General features: G+C 34.1%; 1 protein-coding gene and 1 pseudogene across 3 annotated transcripts in view; one reads left to right on the plus strand and one right to left on the minus strand.

The window, feature by feature from the left end:
- Positions 1–25531, minus strand: part of LOC145246884 (putative aarF domain-containing protein kinase 5) — a 45630-nt gene that overhangs the window by 49 nt on the left and 20050 nt on the right. For all 3 annotated transcript variants that reach the window (XM_080108746.1, XM_080108747.1, XM_080108748.1), the window contains 10 exons: positions 24743–24856; positions 21649–21780; positions 19559–19642; positions 18705–18786; positions 16208–16378; positions 11469–11646; positions 8614–8688; positions 6944–7036; positions 4879–4992; positions 1–367 (listed from right to left, as the gene is read on the minus strand). The exon at positions 1–367 is cut by the window's left edge and continues 49 nt beyond it. In XM_080108746.1, the coding sequence (XP_079964872.1) occupies positions 352–367; positions 4879–4992; positions 6944–7036; positions 8614–8688; positions 11469–11646; positions 16208–16378; positions 18705–18786; positions 19559–19642; positions 21649–21780; positions 24743–24856 (1059 nt within the window). In that variant the 3' untranslated portion in view covers positions 1–351. The remainder of the gene's footprint in view (positions 368–4878; positions 4993–6943; positions 7037–8613; positions 8689–11468; positions 11647–16207; positions 16379–18704; positions 18787–19558; positions 19643–21648; positions 21781–24742; positions 24857–25531) is intronic.
- Positions 24378–24521, plus strand: LOC145246942 (U2 spliceosomal RNA; annotated as a pseudogene).

Raw genomic sequence — 25531 nt, forward strand, 5'->3', positions numbered from 1 at the left:
ATTTAACATAAATATACAGTTTCCATCTTCAAAAAAGACAAATTGTTCGGAATCATTGATAGAAAACAATGAGTCTCAAAAAAAAAAAAAAAAGTTCGTTTTTTTTTTCTGTCTCATCTGTTCAAGGAGACTTGCTGCCACTTTATCTCCCCCATTCCCAAATTTTCTTTAATCTTACCACAGTTTAATAAGAGATTCTCTTCAATAACTTGTCCGTATGCGCCATGATGAAGGATAACGTGAAGAACAACAAAACGACAGGATGTCGCTCTCCAAAAGAATCGAACGAAATAAACAAAATATTTCAGGAAACAAAGCCGTAAAGTGCCTCGTCCGTCCGTCGTTTCTTCCTCAAATTTTTTCGTATCTGAAAGAAAAATTCAAATAAAAAAAATAAAATCGGTCAAATTTTTATTTTTTTAAGACAAAAAAAAAAGTTATTTTTAACATCCTTCATATTAGTATCTCATAATTTTTTTTTTTTTTGATGTTTCTAAATTTTGAAACGACGATTTCATAATTCATTATTTGCATTTTTTTTAACTAATGTCCTCATCTTGAGTGTTATTCACACAAAGTTTCGGTCAACGTAATATCCAACCTTCTTCAGGTATGTTTTTTTTTTTTTATATAGGGGTCACCACCTACCAAGGTCCGGAGGCTACTCGAGGATAGGGGTTTACTGAGTGTACAGTAGTCAATGGGATAATATAGTAGTTAGTAGTGGAAATTTGGTAAATTGGATTACTTAAGGGGACGGTTCTTTATCACAAATTTGTTTACATTGGACTTGAAGATGACCGTATTGTAGTCAGATGGAAAACAGGCAAACAGAAGAGAGTTCCACAGGCGCGCAGTTCTAAGAAAGGAGCTTTGTTCATGAAATCTACGTTTTGGTTTAGGCATTTAGATAAAACATGTGGAAAATTATTGACAGTGGTTTCAGCTAGACGAGTGTTTTTCATGAAAGTTTGGCGAGAGGGGGGGGACCTTAGATTAGAGCTACGACGAGCACTTGCCATCTTGTAGCATTCACGAATCTTTCTGTCAAACTTGGGAATTTACAGAATTTTGAACAAAACTTTTTATTCAAATTATGGAATGGGGAAAAAAACATTATTTAATCCACCAAGGTAAGGTAACTTTCATTCCATCAGCCATGACAAGGTAATGCACAATTGCATTTTTCAGTGCCGCCTGCACTGAGGATTGAACCTTCAACCTCCAGAAGAGTGTAACTTACAACTGAATTTTACCAAGTTTCACTATGCCACGAGTCCTTGGTTAAATGAAGGGGTCCATTTGAAATTTTGTACAGATTCCCAAGTTCGACAAGATACACCTGAAGAAGATCTGAGATTACATCGACCGAAACGTTGTGAGAATCACACTCAAGATGAGAAACAGCATTTCAAATAATACGGATGTGTTTTTACGTTATTAATGTCATGCGGGGTTTGTGCATCCTAAGAGTGAAATTAGATTTAGTTGTATACAAATGTTAAAAGCGCAATTTTCCAAATTAGGCTAGAGTAAGGACAAATCAGAAATTCCATTAGAAGTTAAGATTAGAATTAGGGCTACGTACTTTGGAGGTTGCATTGCAGACAGGATTGGTTGGTTGGTTGTTTTTGTTTTACGGCATATCAACCTTTTTCAGGTTATTTAATGCCGAATCTAGTTATTTTGAGGAACGATTTTTAATGGAGTATATTTTTTTTTTTTTTTTAAAGTCAGATTCTATTTAACCCATAGTTGGGACCCTAACAGGTACTATCACTCCGGGTCAGAGTGGACCTGGGAGCAATGGCAATTAAAGGGTGGCTCCACACTCCCCAAGGTACGGCTTCACCATCGGATATAGTTTTAGGTCATATCCAGGACCTGTAGACAGGAAGTAACCCATGACATCTAGCTAATAAGCAAATAAAATGCTTTTAATTTATACCTTTTTTTTTTTTTTATACAAGATTTCTGAATAAATAAATGAAAAAAAAATGTCATTTTAATCATGCGGTAGTACCAAATATTGAATATTTTTATAGGAATGTCTGTGTGTATGTGTATATATATATATATATATATATATATATGATAGATAAAAAAATAAATAAAAATTACAATAAGTTTACCAAGGTAATCAAAATGGTAAACTTAAAATATATTATAAATATTAAAGAGTTAATATTTACAAGTGATCTCAACCAGATGTAAAAGCTCAATAAAACCGAAAAGGAAATAGAGCTTATAATATGAACAAATGATTAATAAAACATGTTAAAAGACATCTTGAAAAAGAGTTAAAAACATATTTAATTTTAAAAAAGGAAACACAAGATAAGTGGATAGTCCTTAATCCGCGGAGTTTCGAAGAAATACTCTCCTTCTCATCAGCGGGCAGGAATTAGCAAAATGCAGGATCGGATTTTGCATATAAAAGTATTTAATGAAACTACAAGTAAGTCACAGATCTTACTTGGTTAAAAAAAGGGTGAGGTAAGGGGAATAGGAGGTAAAAGAAAAATGATAAAAAGATTTCACATGAATGGATAGTCCGGTGAAGGGTAAAAAATCTTTTTAAAGGAATGTCTGTGTTTATATATATATATATATATATATATATATATATATATATATATATATATATATATATATATATATATATATATAGAGAGAGAGAGAGAGAGAACAATAAGAATGGAACATGAAGTCAGAAAAACTATATATTGGTAAATATAGGATGGTTCATTTATTCAATAAAGGGTAAAAACCCTTATTAAATAAATGAACCATTCTATATTCACAAATCTATAGTTTTTGTGACTTCATGTTCCATTCTTATTGTTTCCTACATAAGCTCCAATCAAATTTGTTTGAGCTTCATATTATCCCGATAAGTCTCTTCTAATAGAATTGAGTGATGGCGAAAGGTGGAGACCTAAGGGAAGGTGAAGGCAATGGGACCCTCCTGTTGAGAGTAGTGGTCAGAGATACAATTTTGAGAAAGAAGAAAAAAAGGGAAAATTTTTTTGAGAACTTGAGAAAAAAACTGCCTGAGATTGGTTTACTGGGAATTGAGAAATAAAATTCTGTGGATCAGGAGGCAAGATTAAACTAACTTGATTCTCAATATAATGAAAGGTAAAAATAGCCTTTAAGACACATTGTGCCTGACCGTCGGGAAACAATACACCATTCAAAGAAAAAAAACCTTGTCTCAAATCTCACTCAGTTCCAAGCCACTGAATCCATGCTGCAAAGAGACAAGCCCCTGGATTTAGCATCTTCAATCAGAAACTTATGAATGATCAAAATTGTGTAACTTTCAGCAAATAATTATCCTGTTTTTTTATACAACAAGCCTAGTTATCGAATCGCTATTCTTCTTTTAGCTTGAAATGACCTTTACTTTCCAGTAACGCCAACTTAAGAGACCAGGACTGGACAGATCGTACCCTCTATCAAAAACAACATGGGGAAAGTAGCAACCTGTCCAACTGGATCCTCGCATCAACCAGGACCTTCGTTGATAAAAAAGCTCAGTCCCAGCGGCCAACCAAGACCCAGAGCAGACAAATTTGGTGACATCACTCACTAGATAGATAGATAGATAGATAGATAAATCATTAGAGAGAAAGGGGTACATATACATTTTATATATATATATATATATATATATATATATACGGCATCTAAGCTTCAGCCTTTGTCCCAGCGACGTAATGTTGCATCCCTCTGCCTGTTCTACAAGTATTTTAATGGTGAATGCCCTGACGAACTGCAGACACTTGTGCCCCCACGACGTAGACACCCTCGACAAACGCGACACACAGCTAAATCCCACCCCCACACAGTAGAGATCCCTAGATCTTTCTACTCCAGTAGTTTCTTCCCCAGAACCGCTAGACTCTGGAATTCCATTACAGGCCCCTGCTTCCCTAACTGTACTGACATGCAGAAGTTCAAGTGTAACGTGAACCGACATCTTGCTGCCCAAATCCCAACATAGAACCCCAGTAGTTGTTGCCCCTGATAGTAGCCCCCTACACAAAAGTGGCAATTTGCCTTGTTTGGGGTGAAAATGTAATAAAAAAAAGAAAAAAAAAGAAAAAAAAAGAAAAGAAAATAGAAAAAAAAAAAAATATATGCACATATTGAAATCATACTGTTTGTTCATTTGTTGTTTATCTTCAGACAAATGTGTTTTCACTAAGTACAACTGAAAAACGGGTTTCGATTTACAGTTGAAATAAATTTCATCAGACACAGTTTTCTCATATAAAAGTCAATCACTACAGAGGTTAATCATGACGGTTTAATAGTCAGAACGAGATTTAGAGAGTGAGGCAGACAGGAAGTTTCCAGTGACATGGAATAGAAAAGCTGATAAAATCTTTTTCTTTCTGAATCAGTCGTCTTTAGGACAGTTGTTCTTTTTCGACTAGAAGAATCCCCCCATATATAGGGAACGGGCCGGGGGAAATTCTTCTAGCCGAACACAGTCCGAATGACACTTATTAAGCCATTTCTTTGTTTGAACAGTATTTTTTCCCATCAGAAAGCTAATCTTTATCAGCACACAAAATTCAGATTTTTTTTAGTTGTTTTGAACATTTACAATGGTGACTCCTTTAAATAATTGTAATTTGTAAATTAATAATCCAACTTTGACAGATGCCATTTGAAAGTTAGTACTCACAGATTATTCTTGTTATTAGTGGCGCCATCTATGTCAAGCTTGGTACATATTAAATGATGTGCTAGAGTCATAGATTTTTGGTAGCGAGTTATCCAAAATGATATTCATCTCATCGATCATGCAGAGTTTGTCACTTTTAAGTGACGGAAAGATATAAATCCAAATTCCTGAAGACTTACCGAGTTTTTTGCGACTCAATCAAATCAGTGAGTTGTTGGAGTTCCGGGTTGATACCGAGGAGACTCTGCAATCGGACATACGAGTACGACAGCCACTGCTTGAAATTTTCGATACTGAAAGAAACAACACAGCAATGTGAAGATCAAGATGATTATAAAAGATCAAGACGATTATAAAAGATCAAGATGATTATAAAAATGAAGATGATTAGAAAAGATGAGGATGACGATATGGATTTGCATCATATATAAACTAATTTGAATAACTATTAAATAACGATTCTTTTAACAGCCCAATTTTCTCTTATACATAAAAGACTAGGGCCTCCAGTTATTTCCACTTTCCGGCCTTGTGTCACATCTTTCTGCGGTGAATTCCACCTTGTTGCGTTGTATGCTTTTCTCTTTTTAACATTTTCTGGTCGATCGACATCATGAACATGAGCAAAGGAATGTTTTTGCTTTGTCATTTCTTTTCCAGAAAGTATCTCACAACCGATGCAATTCTCTATCTGTATAAGAGCCAGGTAACCCTAAAATGGAGTACTGTTGCCACATTTAGGTAAGAGCTGCTCGCCACGCCCCATCCAGCCTTGATAGAGTTCAAAACCAGCTTCAAAACCTAGTAAGTGATGCCTTTTTCTCTTCCCTGCAACTTCTTCCCCTTAAAGGGACGTTGCGAGTCTGCTCTATTGTTATTTTTATGACAAGTGCTTGACTTTGCCAAACTTTCACAAAAAACACTCAACTGGTCTGTTTCCCCATTGAATACAACATAGTAGCCTTCAAATCCAATGTAAACAAATTCTTGTTAAGCCGTCCCCATAAATAATCAAATTCTACCCAATTTACACCATTCATTTTTTTTTTTTTATTACATTTTCACCCCAAACAAGGCAAATTGCCACTTTGGTGTAGGGGGCTACTATCAGGGGCAACAACTACTGGGGTACTATGTTGGGATTTGGGCAGCAAGATGTCGGTTCACGTTACACTTGAACTTCTGCACGTCAGTACTGTTGGGGAAGCAGGAACCTGGAATGGAATTCCAGAGTCTAGCGGTTCTGGAGAAGAAACTACTGGAGTAAAAAGATCTTTTACATCTAGGGATCTCTACAGTGTGGGGGTGGGATTTAGCAGCCTGTCGGGTTTGTCGAGGGTGCTCACGTCGTGGGGGCACAAGTGATTGCAGTTCGTCAGAGCATTCACCACTAAAATACTTGTAGAAAAGGCAGAGGGATGCAACATTTCGTCGATGGGACAGAGGCTGAAGCTTAGATGCCAGTTCAGGGCCTATCAGGTTTGCGACTCTCTTTTGAACCTTGTCAAGGATCGAGAGACTAGTAGCAGATGCACCAGCCCAGATGTGGCAGCAATACTCCATACATGGGCGAATGGTGGCTTTATAGATGTACAGGATACTTTCGAGTGTTAGTAGTTTTCTAGCACGGTAATGATTACTACACAATCATCTTACATTCATTAACCCTCATCCTTGAGTGGCCTTCAGGCCTTGATAAGTGGTGACTTCCAGGTAAACACAAATAAATAAATAATTCTATTTCCTCTTGTCATTTTATTTTGACCTTTAATCGATTTGCAGTCGTCCAGCGTTCTAATTGATATTTCGCCCTTAATAACATTTGTGCTAGACTTTTTGGCTCGTTAAAAACGAGCAAAAGTTATAGCCAACTGACTTAGAATGAGTGCGTTATGCCAAACTTCAAGAGTAAATGTGGTACTGTGATGACTAATCCCTATTAACCTCTAACTGTGCATTGAACAGATACCATAATACTTAGTTGACTGCACCTTATCACAAATGTCTATACAAAATTTCAACCAGATCAGCCCAGTAGTTTTCAAGAAAAAGTGGAACGGACAGACAAACAGAAATATAATATAGATTTTTATTTCCTGATGTATATGAATATCAGTGTTTTAATCCCCCTCCTTGTTACCAATTACATGATAACCCAGTGTTTTCATAAGCCTTATCTTTAGTTCGATTTCGTTCCTAGACTCTGACATTACCCATTTTCAAGATTCCTGTTCGCTTCCTTACCTGATCTGTAGTTCAAATCTTAAAAGTTGGAAAGAAATTTTCATTTTCTTCAAAAAGCTGAATTCTTTTGCACCACAAATTCCGGAAATAGATCTGAAAATTAAAAAAAAAAAAAAAAAGTAAATAAATAAGATAAAATTTCAACCAACATCAGCAATATTACCAACTAGCAAGAGCATTTGGTATTGCCTGGGATAATCAATTATTAGTAAACAAAAAAATTGGGTACAAAAAATTTATTTAGATGATTAACACCCAATTTATTAATAGAAAAAAATGGTAGGAAAAAAAACAGAAATGGTAAGTAAAAAACAGAAATGGTAAGAAAAAAACAGAAATGGTAAGAAAAAACAGAAATGGTAAGAAAAAAACAGAAATGGTAAGAAAAAAACAGAAATGGTAAGAAAAAAACAGAAATGGTAGGGGGAAAAAACAGAAATGGTAGGGGGGAAAAAACAGAAATGGTAGGGGAAAAAAAACAGAAATGGTAGGGGAAAAAAAAAACAGAAATGGTAAGAAAAAATAGTAAGACAGAAATAGTAAGGAAAAAACAAAATTAGTAAGGAAAAACAGAATTAGAAAAATCAGAAATTGTAAAAAATTTTGACTAGGAAAAAAATAAAATAACTGATGAATAAGTAAGAAAAAAAAAAAGAAAATTGACTTAAAAACTAACCTCTTCCCCACTTCAATGAAAATTTCAAGCAAATCAAAAACCGGACAAAATAAAGTTACTACTATTATTGTGATACTATAAAGTGGCCCTGGGGTGGATTTGAGCCACTAAGTGCTGAGAGAGGGGGGAATAGACAAAGGAAGAGGAAATAGCTTAGAATAAACAAAAAAATTGGAAATATCCTACAATTAACAATAGATAGGAAATAGCAAACAATAACAATAGAAACCTACTGATAAAACAGGGAAGGGCAGCTTCCGGTAGCTGGGGTAGGGTGGGTGACCTGAGAGACGAAGACAGAAGATACAGGCAGTTGAGATTTAGATGCGCTAGACGACAGATGGGTTGGTTGGTTGGTTGGTTGTTTTTGTTTTACGGCATATCAACCCTTTTCAGGTTATTTAATGCCAAATCGAGTGATTTTGAAGAAAAATTTTTTAATTTTAATAAAGTATATTTGTTTTTAAGTCGGTTCCTATTTAACCCATAGTTGGGACCCTAACAGGTACTACCACTCCGGGTCAGAGTGGACCTGGGAGCAATGGCAATTAAAGGGTGACTCCACACTCCCCAAAGCCCATAAGCTGGGGCCTCACCATCGGATATAGTTTAAGGTCATATCCAGGACCACGACAGATAGGAATTGATAACGACTCCAGTTGAACAGTTATAGAGTTGACTGTGAAAGACACACACACAAGTCCAATAGTCAATTTATATGTGAACATTGGCGTTTGTGTTTTTCCTTTCTTTGTTCATATTTCTATTTTGTGAACCGCATGTGTTCTCATCAACAGTCGCCAACGGGAAAAGGATGATCCGACCATAAGAGGAATAGAGGAATAGTCGAACGAAAAACTGATGGTACACAACGTTGGGAGTCGGCGATCTGACGAGGGAGCCACACGTCTGGGGTTACATTATTACAATTTTCATTTCAGACTAAATTTTAAAAATGATTTCATTCAACTAAGATATTTAATCCATTACTTACCGGCGTACCATGATTGAGTAGCGGTCAATTTGGACACCAAGCTGTCTGGTGATTGCACGAATAGTGTTCAAATTCCTATTAAAAATAAAAAATATGTAATAATAGAAACAACAACCCGTTACATAGTGTTTAGAGTACTTGTAAAAATTGTAAAAGTGACATCCTTCTGAGCGTCAAAGGTTCAATCCTCAGTGTGGGCAACCGAAAAATACAATTGCAAATTACTTAGGACCTCTATCCAGTCATGGTTGATGGAACAAGAGTATGCTATCCCTGAGAATTAAGTAAAAAGGTTCCATTCAAAATTCTGTGCAGATTCTTGAATTCAACATAACAATTCACAAATTCGACAAGATGCGCGTGAATAAGGTCAGAGGTTACAACAACTGAAACGTCGTGAAAATGATACTCAAGATGGGAACAAACAATACAAATAAAAACAAAATTTTAAAAAATTAAACAGTTTATCTTATAGAACTAGCTGTCCTGACCTGGCATTGCTTGGGATTCATTAGTTGAACGTTCTGTTTCCCTAACTGTACTGACATGCAGAAGTTCAAGTGCAACATGAACCGACATCTTGCTGCCAAAATCCCAACATAGTACCCCAGTAGTTGCTGCCCCTGATAGTAGCCCCCTACACCAAAGTGGCAATGTGCCTTGTTTGGGGTGAAAATGGAATAAAAAAAAAAAATAAAAGTCCAACGTAAACAAATTCTTGATGAGTCATACTCTTAAGTAATCCAATCTAACAAATTTCCATTACTAACGATTACTACGATATTGTCCCAATGACTACTGTACACTCTTTAACCATTATCCTCGAGTGGCCTCTGGGCATTGATAAGTGGTGACTCCTATGTAATAAAAAAAAAAAAAAAAAAAAAAAAAAAAATTTAGGTAAAGAACAACTTGTCCAGTTTTTATTCTTTTATTATTTAACTAATTATCTTTAAAAAATTTTACAGAAAAAAAATTGAAATCATTTCAGCCCGGTGTTACTCGGGTGTTTGGAGGTGCAAAAAAAGGTCAATTTTTTTAACTTTGACCCCTATTATAACCCCTCAACATTTATTGTTTGGGGCTAAAATCAAGTTATTAAGTTAGATCCATGCCCAAGGAACCTATATTTAAAATTTCAAGTGTTTCGACCCAAATTTGGTGGAGGAGTTTGATAGAGTTCTCAAAGGTCAAATTGTTGAACTTTGACCCCTTAAAAGCTAAATTTCTGGCCGAAAACGGATTACAAACATTTTCCCAAATCTCAGTACCCTGTATATCAAATTTCGAGTCTGTAGACTGAAAATTGACAGAGTTATTGCATAGGGAAATGTACACACACACACATTCACTTTTATAATATATATATATATATATATATATATATATATATATATATATATTAAAAATTAAATGCAAAATAACAATAATGTGCAACTCTTCTTTTTTCGTTTTTCTTAATCTTACCTTTTTACAATTCTTTATCGTTCTGATGATATAATAAAGTTATATATAACTTTTATTTAATGTGTAACCCTATAAAAGGTGAGAAACAAACATGGAAACATTGGTCAAAAGAAGACAAGGATGGAAAAGAAAACAGAATATCTTTGACTAAAGTCCAACCGTCCAACAGATATTTTCTTTATTTGAAAAAATAAACATCTCATTAAATAGGGAAAGTCATGCTATGACCTGACTTTATGAGAAAAACAATGTAAAGATTATCTGCAGAGATACCAACATGAATCGAGACTCTCTGGATGTTATCTTTAATAGATATCTCAAACATTCAACCTCTGGGTGGTTGAATTGTGATCATTAACAAAACTCAGAATCAGTCAGAGGTGAAAAGATTCCATGAGAAAAGAAGGTGGTAACAGTCTTCATTCTGGCTAAGATAAAATGGTCAGTTGGCTTTTGAAAGTTTTCAGCAACAGAAAATCTGTTGTGTCGAGTGGGGCCAGGCAGGTTAGAGCCGTTGGGGTTCTTGGCTGAAGGTTTTGCATGTTTCGGTCTGGTCAGACAAAAATATCATCTTACAAGTTTACTGTTCAACCTTGGGGAAACAAGTACCACTTGTAATCTCTCTAAGAAATATAAATTATTATTTGCTTATAAACTCTGCTTGTGGTTTTTGGTTGGAGGGAAAATTCCTTTATTGTGTGACAGAGCATGGACACGCGTCCGCAAATGTTGAGCTGTATGCAAAGAAAAAGATTATAAAAAGGAGAAAGAGCAAGTTAGAAGGGGCAATCATGTTAGAGATGTGGATGATATTCAAGAGCAAATTAGAGACGTGAGTGATGTCACAGTCGTAACAAGAAGTCACATTTGGCAGGAGAATAAGGAAATAAATGTTACAACAAGAAAAGATGAGTTGAAGTTCTTTCCTATTCTTTGTCTATTTTGTGTGTGAGGATACAAAGTATTGGGTAGTGTTACAACTGCAGCTAGAACTCGACTGGACAACTTTGGACTCGCACAACGAATGGAACAATTACAGCTGATGCAGTGAACGCAAAAGGACACGTCCATATACAAACACAGAAACACAAAAAATGCTCACAGAATGTTATTGCCCATAACTCAAATAATATAAGCAAGATACGAAAAGATTAAAATATACAAGGTGCCTTAAATAAGTTCCAGACGTTTTTGCACAGGCATTTAAAATTATCGTAGACACTTGATAATTCAGTATATTATTGCTATACATCTTATGAGATGACCGACCAATTTTTAAGATTTCAGGTTCAAATGAAGTTACAGCAGGAATTCTTATTTATCTCCCTTAAATTATTCGAGTCATTATTTAATAATTCAAACTTCAATATCGTTCGCTTAACACAAACCTGATGACGAGGATCATCGTACGCGGCATCTCCTTGAGGACCTGCATGATTTCATCAAAATGGTTGACTACGTGATTCTTCATTTTCTCCATTTCTTCGGGCGTTAGACGCGTCGGAAGTTTTACAGACTCTCTTGTCACCGGACGCTGGACCAAGATCTCACAAAAAGCTGCATAATCTACAAAGAGACAATAAACACATCAGAGTTATAACACGAATATCTTTGGTGTATCCAGACTTTAGTTTTGCAATATTAATACGACCAGACAACGTTGGGTAGCCTGCTGGTAGATATAAAATATGCTTAAATATATCTTAAATCATGCAGATTTCATATTTATTTTTACAGAACCTAAAAACCAAATTGAAATCGTCCAACAGGTCTGGATTTCCTATATATAAAGTTTTAAGATCAAAATTTCAGAGAGGAGTTTGACAGAGACATTCCACACACACAAAGACAAGGTCAATTATATATATATATATATATATATATATATATATATATATATATATATATATATATATATATATATATAATTGTGAAGCATTTAGGATGATAAAGTTCTAGCACTTGAACATATATATATATATATATATATAATATAATATAAAGCTGAACGTGTGTGTGTGTCTGGTCATGAATAGGCTCTTTTATGATTGACTATTATAGAAAACTAATCACATAATGGTAGAAGATGTATCGAGACACAGGAATGGGTATGTTTGATCTGGCAGAATGATGATTCATTAAAATTGTGGGGTCTGCGTACATGCCTGGTCCACAAAGTATGGAAATAAAAAATTTAAAAATTAAAAAAAACGTTTACAAGTGTTTTTGATATAGATGTACATAAAACATACTTATCAAAGTATTATTAACTTAAATAGGGATGGTATAATAAAATTGTGGGGTCTGCGTTCACGCCTGGCCTCCATAGAATGGAAATAGGCACAAACTTTAATAAAGACTTTTCATATCTATCTGCGTAAGTATACTTTGATAATTATGTTTCAGTTTGAAGAAATATGGTATAATAAAATTATGGGGTGTTCGTTCGCGCCTGACCTCCATAGAATGGAAATAGGCACAAAGTTTAACAAGGTTTTTTAATATAGATCCACAGAATATTGTGATAAGTGTTTCAGTGTGAACAGGTATGGTATAATAAATTATGGGGTTTATCTATTTTATTTTTAATTTCATCATATTTTGCTTTGGTTTTGATACCCCAAATTCGAAGCTATCTCTCTACAACCCTTCCTTTTCATAACCTATCATACTTTTATAAATCAGAGTCCATTTTCTTTAAGCTGTTTTTTAACCCAGTCAACGACGGGTACTTTTGCTAGTATATATATATATGTGGAAATATATATATTCAAGCAAATATTATTAAATGCAATGGAGACACTTTGCTTTATGATTCTTTTTTTTTTAATTTTTCGATTTTCTGTATAATCTTTTTTGTATCAAAATCAAAAATATTAATAAAAGTTCCATGGTTTTTGCTGTCACAAGCGCTTTCGATTCGTCCACGAATCATCATCAGGTGTTGAAGTAAAAGTTCAAAGGAGCGAAAATGAGGATTAAAAGTGAAAACCAAAATATACAGTAAACGGCGATAAGTTAAAATATATAGAGTCGATGAAAGGCGATTAAAGATTTGAGTATTAAAATCAGCAAGTTCGTGGACACCGTTAACAAAGTCCGTCCAATACGAACTACGCAAGACATTTTAGAACGTTACTGCTTTTCTCAAATGTGATTGGGTTGAAGGGTTCTAATATCTGATGCTTCAAGAATTTTTAGTTTTTTAATATTATTGTTACGTTGTATAATTTTGTTGTCAACGAGGACCTTTCTAAGATTGGAAGGAGGGAAGGGGCCCCAGTTATGTTCTTTTATTAAATGTTTATATATAGATGCATGGTTATTCACTGGGACAATGTTGTCGTTGTATGCTCAAAGTGTATATAATATATATATAAAATATATTTTAGTCATCGACATACAGTCCTGTTTCGTTGTATCACAACTCATCAGTGCCGCTAGACTATCACCTATCCCAAGTCGAGGATCGAACCTAGAACCGTCGTTATGACAGTCGGCAGTTCTACCCCTCGACCACGGAAGCGGTGCCCGCAACTAATCTGTCCGAATGTCTATTTAAATAAACATCCGTCCGCCACTCGTAAAGTGCTCAAACGTTTGTTTGTAAACAAACCACGAGCTTCGCATTTTTCAGCCAAATTAAGTAGCGAGTGAGATTATTTACGATAGTGCTCTACCCAAGGAGGGGGGGCTATATAATATATTACCTATCCCAAGTCGAGGATCGAACCTAGAACAGATTAGTTAATCTCTATTTAGTCACTTGCATATCCATGATTGAGTATATTAAGTTCGTTTTAATAATTTTGAATAGAAGATGTAGGCTTTTAATATGAATCTCAGTGCGACAAAAAACTCAACCGTATATAGATACTAGCAAACTGCCTGACGTTGCCCAATCATAAAATACGCATAAATATATTTTAATTAATGCAGATTTCTCATTTATTAGAAATAGAAATACTTTAAGTATTAAACATAACGTTAAATTCCTTTAAAAAAATGAAGTAAAAAAACGAAAAGAAACTGGGGATGTGTGCATGCGAGTATTATATTATTTTTCTAAATAGTTCACGTCTTGTAAGGAACAAAAAAAAAAAAAAAAAGAAAAAAAAAAAAACATACTTAAGCTGAGAACGAAACCAAAACCTAAAGACAACGAGTCAGGTACAATAACCTGCTTGACACAATCTTTAAAAAGTGTATTGTTTTCAAATCTACTTATTCTTAGCATAAGAAAGTTGGCAACTGTTTCACAACTGCGCATGCGTAGTCGTAAAACAGTTGACAAACAAATAAAAATCCAATGACTTCCAAATACCAATTTTTCAATTTTGATCCCTTAGCAACTCTTTTTTTTTCAGGATGAAAACCAATTAAAAATTTTTCCATATGTCTAAATGCACTACATACCAAATTTCAAATCTGTAGATCAAAAATTTGTTGAGTATATAGGTTGAGAAGTGTCCTCACACATACATTTTTATACATACATAGTATTCAAACATGGTAGTATAATGGTAGTGTTTGAATATATGGTTAAGTGGCAGTTTAGGTCATTTACAACTGCTTTAAAGCTTCACCACTCACTTATTTTTCGATCAAATTTCAAAAATTATTACAGTTTATAGATCACCTTCTCAACTATATTGTGAAAAAAAAAGTATTCAATTTTCGTTCAAGTAAAACAAAAGTTATAAATTTTCTGGTGTTCAAAATCGTCAAAATATGTAAGGAGGTGAGCGACGTTTTTTTATGACTGGTTTCCATAGCAATCACGTCGCTTCAGCGACTACTGTTGGTACTAATTCGAAAAGAGAAGTAACAAATGAAACAGAAAGCATGAAAGGGAGATAATTGGGGAGATTTTATTGAAAGCAGACGAGTGCCGTACATTGTTATTACATATGTGTTCATGGAGGCAAAAAAAATAAATCTGAAATTAAAGAACGAGTGAATTTATTGGAAGCCCGGAAAAAATCATGGATTACAAAAATTGCGAGCATGGTTAAGCTTAAACATGGAAAAGTAAAGGACTAGTTGTTAAAACTGGAAAAGAAAAGGACAAGACATTAGTAAAAAATATAAATTTATAACTTTAAATATTGCAGCATTCAGAATTTTTTTTTTTTTAATTCAATTTATAACATTATATAATAAATTCTTAATGCTGCAATATTTTAAGTTATAAATTTATTATATTTTTTACTAGAATATCTTGTCCTTTTCTTTTTCAGTTTTTACAACTAGTTCTTTACTTTTCTATGTTTAAGCTTAACCATATTACTTTTCATGCTCACATTTTTCTATTGTAATCCATGAGACATATATATATATATATATATATATATATATATATATATATATACTAGCAAAAGTACCTGTCGTTGACTGGGTTCAAAAACAGCCTACAGAAAATGGACTCTGATTTATGAAAGTATGATAGGTTATGAAAAGGAAGGGTTGTAAATTTGGGGGTATCAAAACCAAAGCAAAATATGATGAAACTAAAAATAAAATAGATAAACCCCATAATTTATTATACCATACCTGTTCACACTGAAACACTTATCACAATATTCTGTGGATCTATATTAAAAAACTTTGTTAAACTTTGTGACATATTTCCATCCTATGGAGGTCAGGTGCGAACAAACACCCCATAATTTTATTATACCATATTTATTCAAACTGAAACATAATTATCAAAGTACACTTACGCAGATAGATATGAAAAGTCTTTATTAAAGTTTGTGCCTATTTCCATTCTATGGAGGCCAGGCGCGAACGCAGACCCCACAATTTTATTATACCATCCCTATTTAAGTTAAAACATACTTATCAAAGTATTATTATATACATCTACATTAAAAACACTTGTAAACGTTTTTTTTTTAATTTTTAAATTTTTTATTTCCATACTTTGTGGACCGGCTGTGAACACAGACCTCACAATTTTAATGAACCACCTTTCTGCAGGATCAAACATACCCATTTCTGTGTCTCGATACATCTTCTATCATTATATGTAATCAGTTTTTTAAAATAGTTAACCATATAGGAGTCTATTCGTGACCAGACACGCGCGCGTTCAGCTTTATATTTATATATATAATCTACTTACTTGATACTCCAAGCATTTGAGAATATTCTTTCATTCCTTCTTCGTCTTTCATAACAATTGATTTAAAAAGTTCACATAAAGCAAAGCGTTGATTGTCTTTTAAGTTTTCATATAATCCGTGGTCTAAAAGTACCAATTCACCACGGCCACTTTTTGCTTTTCGCACAAACACTGAAAAAAAAAAAAAAAATGCATTAGAACAGAGTCGAAATCAAACTTTATTACTAGGAGGAGGTTCTTCTCTCACCAATTAATATAATATTTTTATGCCATAATTCCTCTGTTAATCATATGATATGTAACAGAAAATGATTGCAGACGAGATAAATGATAGTTTAAAATATTGATAATCAAGAAAATATTATTCGATTCATTTAAGAAAAAAATATCAAAATGAATGCATGGTTTTAAGTTTTCAAAAATATAAAAATAGCAAATAGCCACAACAACTTCTTTTCAATTTGCTCTTGGCCTTCGGGCCAAAATCACAGCGTAGTATCTGTTCGGATGCTACACTTCACCTTTTCTATCCTTGGTCAGCGGAGGAGAAATCCTTCATGACTGAAACAATTTTTATTTTTGTTCCTATCCAGAGTGTGCCTTTTTGAGGGGGTTGGATTTTCCCCACATTAAAAACCCACTTTGTGTCTAACTGCCCTCATGGGGAGGAAAGTAAATATTATTTATTTGCAGACTTATCCTCTTCGTAGTTGCTGTTTCACGTTTCGTACAACTATTCCTCTGGCCTTTGTTAGGTGGTTAACCGAGATGGGATAGGAATGCTTAGTCTTAGATTGAAACCACTATCTTTAGACAATGCTCACCTGGAACTGTAGAGACTCAATGTCTTTATCCACTGCGCCACAAGTCCGAAGGTGCAGTGGATAGAGGCATTGAGTCTCTGCGATTCCAGGTGAGCACTGTCTGAAGATAGCAGTTTCAATCCTACCCAAAGCAAGCCAGAGGATTAGTTGACCAAAATGTAGCGAGACAACAACTATGGAAAGCAGTAATTACTGGGGATACAGTTACAAAACTCAGCATTTCTATCCAGTCATGGTTAATCACCCGACGAAGGCCAGAGGAATAGTTGTTTGAAACATTGTGAAATAGCAACTATGAAGATGAGGATAACAGTCCACAAATAAATAAATTTACAGCATATCAACCCTTTTCGGGTTATTTTAAGCCGAATCCAGTAATTTTGGCAAATGTTTTTATACTTCAAGTTTTTTTTTTATGTCTCCAAATATTTATTCATGGTGTTTGGTTTGGTTGATGTATAGAGGATGTTGCTTTTTTTTTTTTTTTTTTTTTTTCTTTGCTTTTGAAGAACATGATTGAATTTTACCAATGGAAAAAATTTTACGAATAAGAAAAAAAGTAGCATCACTATTTAGTGCATTTTAAGTCAGGAATCTGGTACAAAATACCTGGGAGAGCAGGTAACTGTAGTAGTAGTATCTTTACAGCTAGATCTATTAGGTTTGAAGATATTTCAGCTGATAATCTTTGTCCCTTATAAACTTATATCTCTACTATTATATAAAAGGAACTGTGCGTGTGTGCGTTTGAAAATTTATGGAATAATGGCTAAGAAGATTTTTATGAAATTTCACACAAATGTACTTTATGTATCTGGCAGTGTTCTTAGATAGTTTCTGCATCGGAATGTCTTCGATAAGTATTGATAATCGAAATAATCCAATGAAAGAAGGAACAGGCGATTTTGACCAGAGTTAACATCTTACACAGCCTAACATCACAAGTGAATTTAAGAAGTTTTATTACCACACAAGCAGAAAGGTCTGACATATAAAATCAATAGTGGGTTCTTTGATATGACAGGGGCGTGTTCGACATGAATGTTTCTTTTTAAAGCACAACTGAACCATGATACCTGATTTTTGCATTTTTAAACTTAAATTCAAGCCAGGCATATAAAATCAACAATAGGTTCTTTAATATGACAGGGGTGCATGGATGATGAATGTTTGTTTTGAGCAGAATTGAACCATAATACTTGACTTTTGCATTTTAAACTTTAATACAAGCTGTTATATATAAAAATAATTTTATAAAATCAACAATAGGTTCTCTACAGTGCAATGTAAACTACAATGTATTGTAGACTAAGTCACTGTGGGGAGGTATGTGAAGCTTCATCCCGGTGCACCATGATGGGTTCCCAATTGGAGCAAGCAAGCAAGCAATCGATTTGATTGAAAAAAAAAAAAAAAAAAAAAAAAAAAAAACGGTCGATTTCACCGGTTTGGATGACAATAAAAATATGGGAGTGTGAAACATTCACTGATTATCATTCAATCCTGGACAACGTCTGTTTCCCTGCTAGTCTATTTCTAAAATTAAATCACAAATTCTTTTTTTTTTTTTCTACTCTCCATTAAATATTTGGGGTTTTTTCCACATTTTATCCCATTTTGATTTAAAGAGTATTTACAACAATTTATGCAAACATTTTTAAGCATTTTCTTACCATTGCCAGGGTGAGGGTCACCGTGTACAAACCCGGTACGGAAAATTTGGTCCGAGAAACTTTCAATCAGTTTGCGATTTATCTGAAACAATTGAACAAATATTAATAGTAATTTTAAAACACAAACAAATATCACTCATAATTTTTAAAATCAATAAAATTAATTCGAATTCTTGTTCTACTGATAATTGTAATTTTTAAATTAATATTAATTCTAATTTTTTCAACTGATAATTAAAATTTTAAATCAATTAAATTAATTGCAATTGTTTTCCAACTGATAATTGCAGTTTTCAAATTAATAAAATTAATTTGATTTTTTTTTAACAGATAATTGCAATTTTTAAATTAATAAAATTAATTCTTATTCTTTTTCCTCTGATAATTACAATTTTTAAATTTAATGAAATTAATTTTTTTCAACTGATAATTGCAATTTTTAAATTTAATAAAATTAAATCTAATTGCTTTAAAATAAAATTAAATCTAATTGCTTTTAAACTGATAATTGTAATTTTTAAATCAATAAAGTTAATTGGAATTCTTTTTCAACTAATAATTATAATTTTAAAATCAAGGTATGTTCACCATGCCTTATGAGTGAACATAAGACATTGTCAATCCGGACACATTTGCAACACTCTAAAATGCCAAAAACTAGATGAAGAAAAAAAAAACTCAATCATTTATCATTCTCTTTTTTTCTTTTCTCTTTCATCTCTTTTCCTTTATCTTTCACATTATTTTTCTTCTCTTTTTCCTTTTTCTCTCATCTCTCTCACTTTTCCACTTTCTCCAAAGCAAAATACAAAGGGTTGTACTCAATACAGAGTCGATACGTCACCAATACTAACATCATATAATGAGAGGCCCATCTTTTGTATGGCTCGTTTGTCAGTAATTTTACAGCCATCAATAAATTCCGCTGTGAGAACTCTCTAAAAGAAAAAGTTTTAAAAAAAAAAAATTCCATTAACAAAATGAGATAAAAAAAAAATATGAAACTGCAGTAAATTCAAATGTAACATTACGTGCCGTTACACTTTATTTAGTAATTCATAAAATAAAACTGGAAATAAATAAATATCCAGTTCGGTATTTTTTTCTCTTTTTAACAAAAGCATTTACTACCATTACCCTACCATATCGACACCAGCTTAAAAGTTTCTTGCTCTGCTCCACTACATGCCGGTCATAGACAGCTATTTCTTATACATCAATCTTCGACCGCACTCTTTCTTCTCTCTTCATTTTACACGTCCGTCTTCTTTGGCGTTGACTTTCTTTCCTCGACTACGTGGTGTCCTTTTTTTTCTTTTTATGCCAGATGGCGCACACTTCCTCTTTTGTATACGCGTTCAAACTCTGCTCCTGCTGTTAATACAATCAATTGCAATTCATCCTTCGGCTGCTGCTGCTGCTGATATTTTCATACGTGCTCATATGTGCTTTGTTACATGAATAAATCTTGTAATCATTGTACCATTTGTAACAAAGCCGATGATGCTGGGCTAACAGCAGCAGTAGTTATATACAAATGACCAAGCCGGGTGTGCGATGTGACAGCAGAGATAAAAAGGACACACATGTTCTGAGGAAAAAGTATTCAAGACGTGTTCAAGACATGAGAGTGTGAAAACAGACGTGTTACATGGAATGGGGTCAAAAATGGACGGTAACATTCCATGCAGATAAGACTAAGCTCATTTCCTTTAATAATTACAAGAAACCTTCTCAACCATCAATAGCTATGGCTAAAGATACATTACGTGAGAGTACTTCATTCAAACTCCTCGGCTTAATGTTCATAGGCAACAGCAGTTGGAACAGATACATCAAGAGCATTGCCAAGGCTGCTGTGAAGAAGGTGGGCTCTACTAGAAAGTTACTTATGCCTGAAGGTATCCTGTACCTTTACAAGGCCACCATTCAATGTATGGAGTACTGTTGTCACATTTAATAGCATCTGCTATTAGTCTCTCACTCTTGGACAGGGTTCAAAAGAGAGTCGCCAACCTGATAGGTCCTGAACTGTTATCTAAGCTTCAACCTCTGTCCCATCGACAAAATGTTGCATCCTTCTGCCTGTTTTACTACAAGTATTTTAATGGTGGATGCTTCAACGAACTACAAGCCCTTGTACTCCCTCCACATAAACAAACCCAACAAGCAGCAAAGTTCCACGCCTACACAGTAGAGATCCCTAGATGTAAAAAAGCTTGATACTCTAATAGTTTCTTCCCTAGAACTGCTAGACTTTGGAATTCTCTTCCAGGTTCTTGTTTCCCCAACTGTACTGACATGCAGAAGTTCAAGTGTAATGTAAACAAACATCTTGCTATTCAACTCTCTACATAATATTCCTGCAACTTATGTCCATGATAGTAGCCCTCTACATTAAAGTAACACTGTGCCTTGTTTGGAGTGAAAATGTAATTAAAAAGAAAAAAAGAAAAAAAAAAACATGAGCGACAGGGAAAGACACATTCTAAACCTGGCCAGACAAAGACAGAGTACCATGTGTTCGACATGGCAGAGTCTTGTTAAGCACATTGGAGTACGAGAAGACTTTTGAAGAAGAGGCAAGACAATATTTTGGAAGTACCTGTAAATAAATGTCTGTTGTTTCAACTGAAAAAAAAAGTGAGTCGAATTCTTTCCTTGTCTTTGTTTTCTTGTGACTGTCTGGAATAGTTGGCCAAAACGTTGTGAAGCAATAACTAAAAGATGTGGATAATAGTCCGCAAATAAATAAATGTATAAATAAATAAATGTATAAATAAATACATATATAAATGTATAAATAAATAAATATATAAACTGCTCATCTCAAAAGGATTCCAATAATAAAAATAATGAAAAAAGTGAATCAAATTTTTTCCTTGTCTTTGTTTCCTTGCAACTGCCTATGTATGAAAAGAATTCTTTAAAAATGACTCCTTACCTTACTCGTCTTGTCCCAGTGGATGTCAGGAACATGAATGTATGGGAGATGGCTAAGATCAGCAGCACATTTCTCTCCATTTTGGCCTTCGTTGATGAAGTCGAGCTCTTTTGCAAGAGTCGCTTTCATGTCCTAAACAGGATTAAAAAAAAATAAACACATCATCATCATATGCAGTTTCAAATCTGTTTCATATGCTGGCATTTGTTGGATGACTTTTAGAAACTTTCAAACTAACTGATCTCTGGCCAGGTCATTATTTATCCTTCTTTCTCTCAAATCCTTACAACTGACTCCCATGTTTTTCTGAGTTTTCCCCTCTCAACTGACCGAGCTAAAATAACTGTTCCACATCTACTAACCAAAGAACTCCCATCAATTTTTTCAATGTGACCAAACCAACAAAGTCTTCTGCACATATCTCTCAATACGGTCCAGATTTAATCTTCCTATGATAGAAAATGTAATTTATTCCTGTGAGGGTATGGTTACTAAAAATTGGAAGGTTATATTTATAAACATGATAACATGGGTGATAAGAACTGACCAATCAGATGGAACCATGCTCTGCTATCGACCAGTCAGAAACCAGAATCACTGCATGAAATATACTGATTATGCAAAAAAAAAAAAAAAAAATGTAAAGTGATTCCGTCCTAGTAGTGCACATGTGCCAAATCGTTTTTGAACAATTAATGGAAATTCATAGACATTATGATGATCTTAAACTATTTATGAAGAGCTATTTTAAAGGGGAGTTAACCAGTGATGAAATTGAGTTTTTCTCTTCCCCATGTTAAGAATGGCTTTCTAAAATCGTGCAAAAGTTTGAATTATGTGGAACTATCTATCTTGACTTTCAAACTATTTACAAAATGGTCTTGACATTGTTGATCAGCCATAAAATTTGATTCTTTTTTTTTTTTTAACTTTTTAAAATAAAACTGGATTAATTTATGCAAGTTTTTGTAAACAATATTTTTTTCTGTCACAAATGTATACTTCAGGATGATTTTTTTTTGGTTTTTCATTCCAGGTACGTACTTGCACTGACAAAAGGCCATTGTCTATCTTAATACGACAGCTCAAGCTACAAATATAACAGTCAAACTGAACATAATAGTCCAAATTGTTGCAATATTTTTGGTATAGTTATGAGGTTATGGTTACAATAAATTGGAAGGTTCTATTTATAACATAGGTGATAAAAACCGACCAATTAGATTGAACCAAAAATACGTTGAAACAAAACGAGAAAAATGCTGTTTAATTTGTTCGTATTTTCGTTCGAGTAAAGAAGTTATTATTTTCATTCGTTTATCAGTGGTAAAGGCTTGATATGTCGTAACATATTGTTAAGTTGCTGTTGTCCGTTGTTACGTTGGTTGGCTTGTTGTCGCTTGTTCCCTTCCATTATTATGTTGAAAAATGGAGTTGAAACAGCAGAGTATCACTATTTGAAGTTTTCGGTGAGCTTGTTGCCACTCGTTCTCCATGACAAAATACAAAGCTGAATATATTTTTGGTCCCCCGACAAAAGGAAGGTAGATCTGTAAATTCACGTTTGTCCGTTCGTCTGTCCGCACTTTTCTCAATAACTACGCCTTAGAATTTTTGGAAATTTTGCACAATTATTAAACATGATATGAATAAAAAAGTAACAATGGATTTTCCGGGAAAACTCTGGTTGCCCGCCAAGGGGTGCCTTTTGGGTTAAAATGGCTAAAATTGACACTTTTGTGCTTATTAAAAAAAAAAAATATGATGCCTTGGATTTTTATAAAACTTTCTGAAAAGTTGTAACTAACTAATTTCTATATAATTTGGTTAGTCTATACTTCACGATAACTCTTGGGTGTGCCCCAGGGGCTCTTTTAGGGCTAATTAAAACACTCCATTTTTGAGACTTTTTTTACCAGATTTGTCCAAAATTTTCTGTGTATGTCTATTTAGCAGTTTTGCATGGTGCTGAACTCAAATTTACAAATGTTAAGGCCTTGGGGACTTTTGGGGATAAATGGGAGAGCAAGGGGGAGGGGCAATGATGGACTTAGTCATTTCTTTTTTTGCATGGTGTAGAACTCAAATTTACACATGTTAAGGCCTAAAACTGCACCGTTTGTTCATTTTCACCAGGATTTGACGTCCCCTTGGGACTTTGGGGGCTAAATAGGGAGGGGGGGGGTCAAATGTTGAACTTAGTCATTTCTTTTATGCCTCGTTCACTGTGCACTTATGGGGGACTATGCATGTTTCACTTGTTCTATTGAAGTTGCACATATAACTGAAAATAATATTTAGGTAGATAGTGAAGAAATCATGAAAGTTGTGACACGTAGCTAAAACACATGTGATGGAATATTTTGTCATCACAGCAAAAATTATAAATAATTTGTGTCCAAGAATGATATTACCAGAGTTAAAGGAGCGATAATCATGTTAGCCTTAAAGTCATCCATTTGTGTTTGTGTGTTTGCTTGTGTGGAGGACTCAGTTCCCATACTCTGCTACCAACCAATCAGAAATCGGAATTACTTCATAAAATACACTGAATCTTTTAAGAATTCCTGCACATAAGTTTTTTTCTTCACATAGGAAGAAACTTTGCTCTTCATCCTAACACTTCTTCAGATTAGTTAGCTCTATTCTTTGTTTTTATCTGCAGGCTTTTACAATTTAAAACTTCCCTGGACTGATACTGCCATTTGGGGGGGGGGGGGGGGCAACATTTCTCTTCTTGGCCTTTTGGCTAAGAACAAAGTGTAGTATCTGTTCTGATACTACACTTCACTTTTTTTGTCCTCAGTCAGTGGAGAAGGAATCCTTTTAGACTGAAACTATTTTTATTTTTGTTCCTATCCAGAGCGCCCATTTTTGGAAAACTGAATTTTCCCCACATTAAAAACCAACCTTGTATCTAACTCTGTCCTCACGGGGAGGCAAACAAATTGGAACATTTCTCTTCTAAAACTAAAATGATTACAACTCCAGAGTTATTTTTTTTTTTTATTAACAATAGGTTATCTCCCTTTGTATGTCTTCTGAATTTGTTTGAATATAAAAATATTTTCAAGAAAAGGGTGAATAAAATTACCTTTAAAACCCATCCAAAACCAAAGTTTGGATGTAGAAATTCAATAACCTTCAATAAAATCTCGCATGTGAGGAGGTCAGCAAAGAAACGGTCTTGTAAATCGATGTACTGAACCTGAAACGAAAAAAAAAAAAATTGTTTTTTGTCTCTTCTAAAATGATATATGTATTTAGGGAATTTCCCTAATAAAATAAAATAAAATAACACAATTCTATGAACAATGACAAACAACTTCTTCAACTTAACAAGGGAAAGGTTTATTCGCAAAGCGTACTGAAGGAAGAAAGTAGAGTCGGGTCTCCACTGCCTTACGAGGTAGTTACAGCCCGTGGCTGTCGTCAATACCTTTAGTAGGAGCAGCGAAGCGAACAGACGTCTAGCACCGACGAAGGCTGTTGGCGTAAGAGAGAGTTTTCTTCTGGGACTGGAAGCTGTCTGGTCCCTAGGGGTTAATTTGTATTCGTGTGCAAGTCCTCAGATTGGACAGTTTAACGCCTCATCACTCACTCAGAGGAAGCGAATGCGCGAGAAGAAAAGGGGTCTATTTGTGTCTGCTACATGTACACTTGTACAATGTACTTAAAATTACATAAAAAAACCTAGCAATTCTGAATTATTTAGAATTATCTCCCTTGTCCTGCAAGATGGCGTTGAGAGATTGTCATTTTGCCATAAAATTTGACTTTCTTTTTGTTTTTTAAAACATACTTGATCAATTTACGTGATTTATAGAATACAATATTTTTCTTTTCATCACGGATACGTACACCTTAAGGATTTTTCTTTATT

The sequence above is a fragment of the Euprymna scolopes genome, chromosome 24 (assembly GCF_053919585.1).
Source record: "Euprymna scolopes isolate OS-2025 chromosome 24, ASM5391958v1, whole genome shotgun sequence".
Taxonomy (NCBI): Eukaryota; Metazoa; Mollusca; class Cephalopoda; order Sepiida; family Sepiolidae; genus Euprymna; species Euprymna scolopes.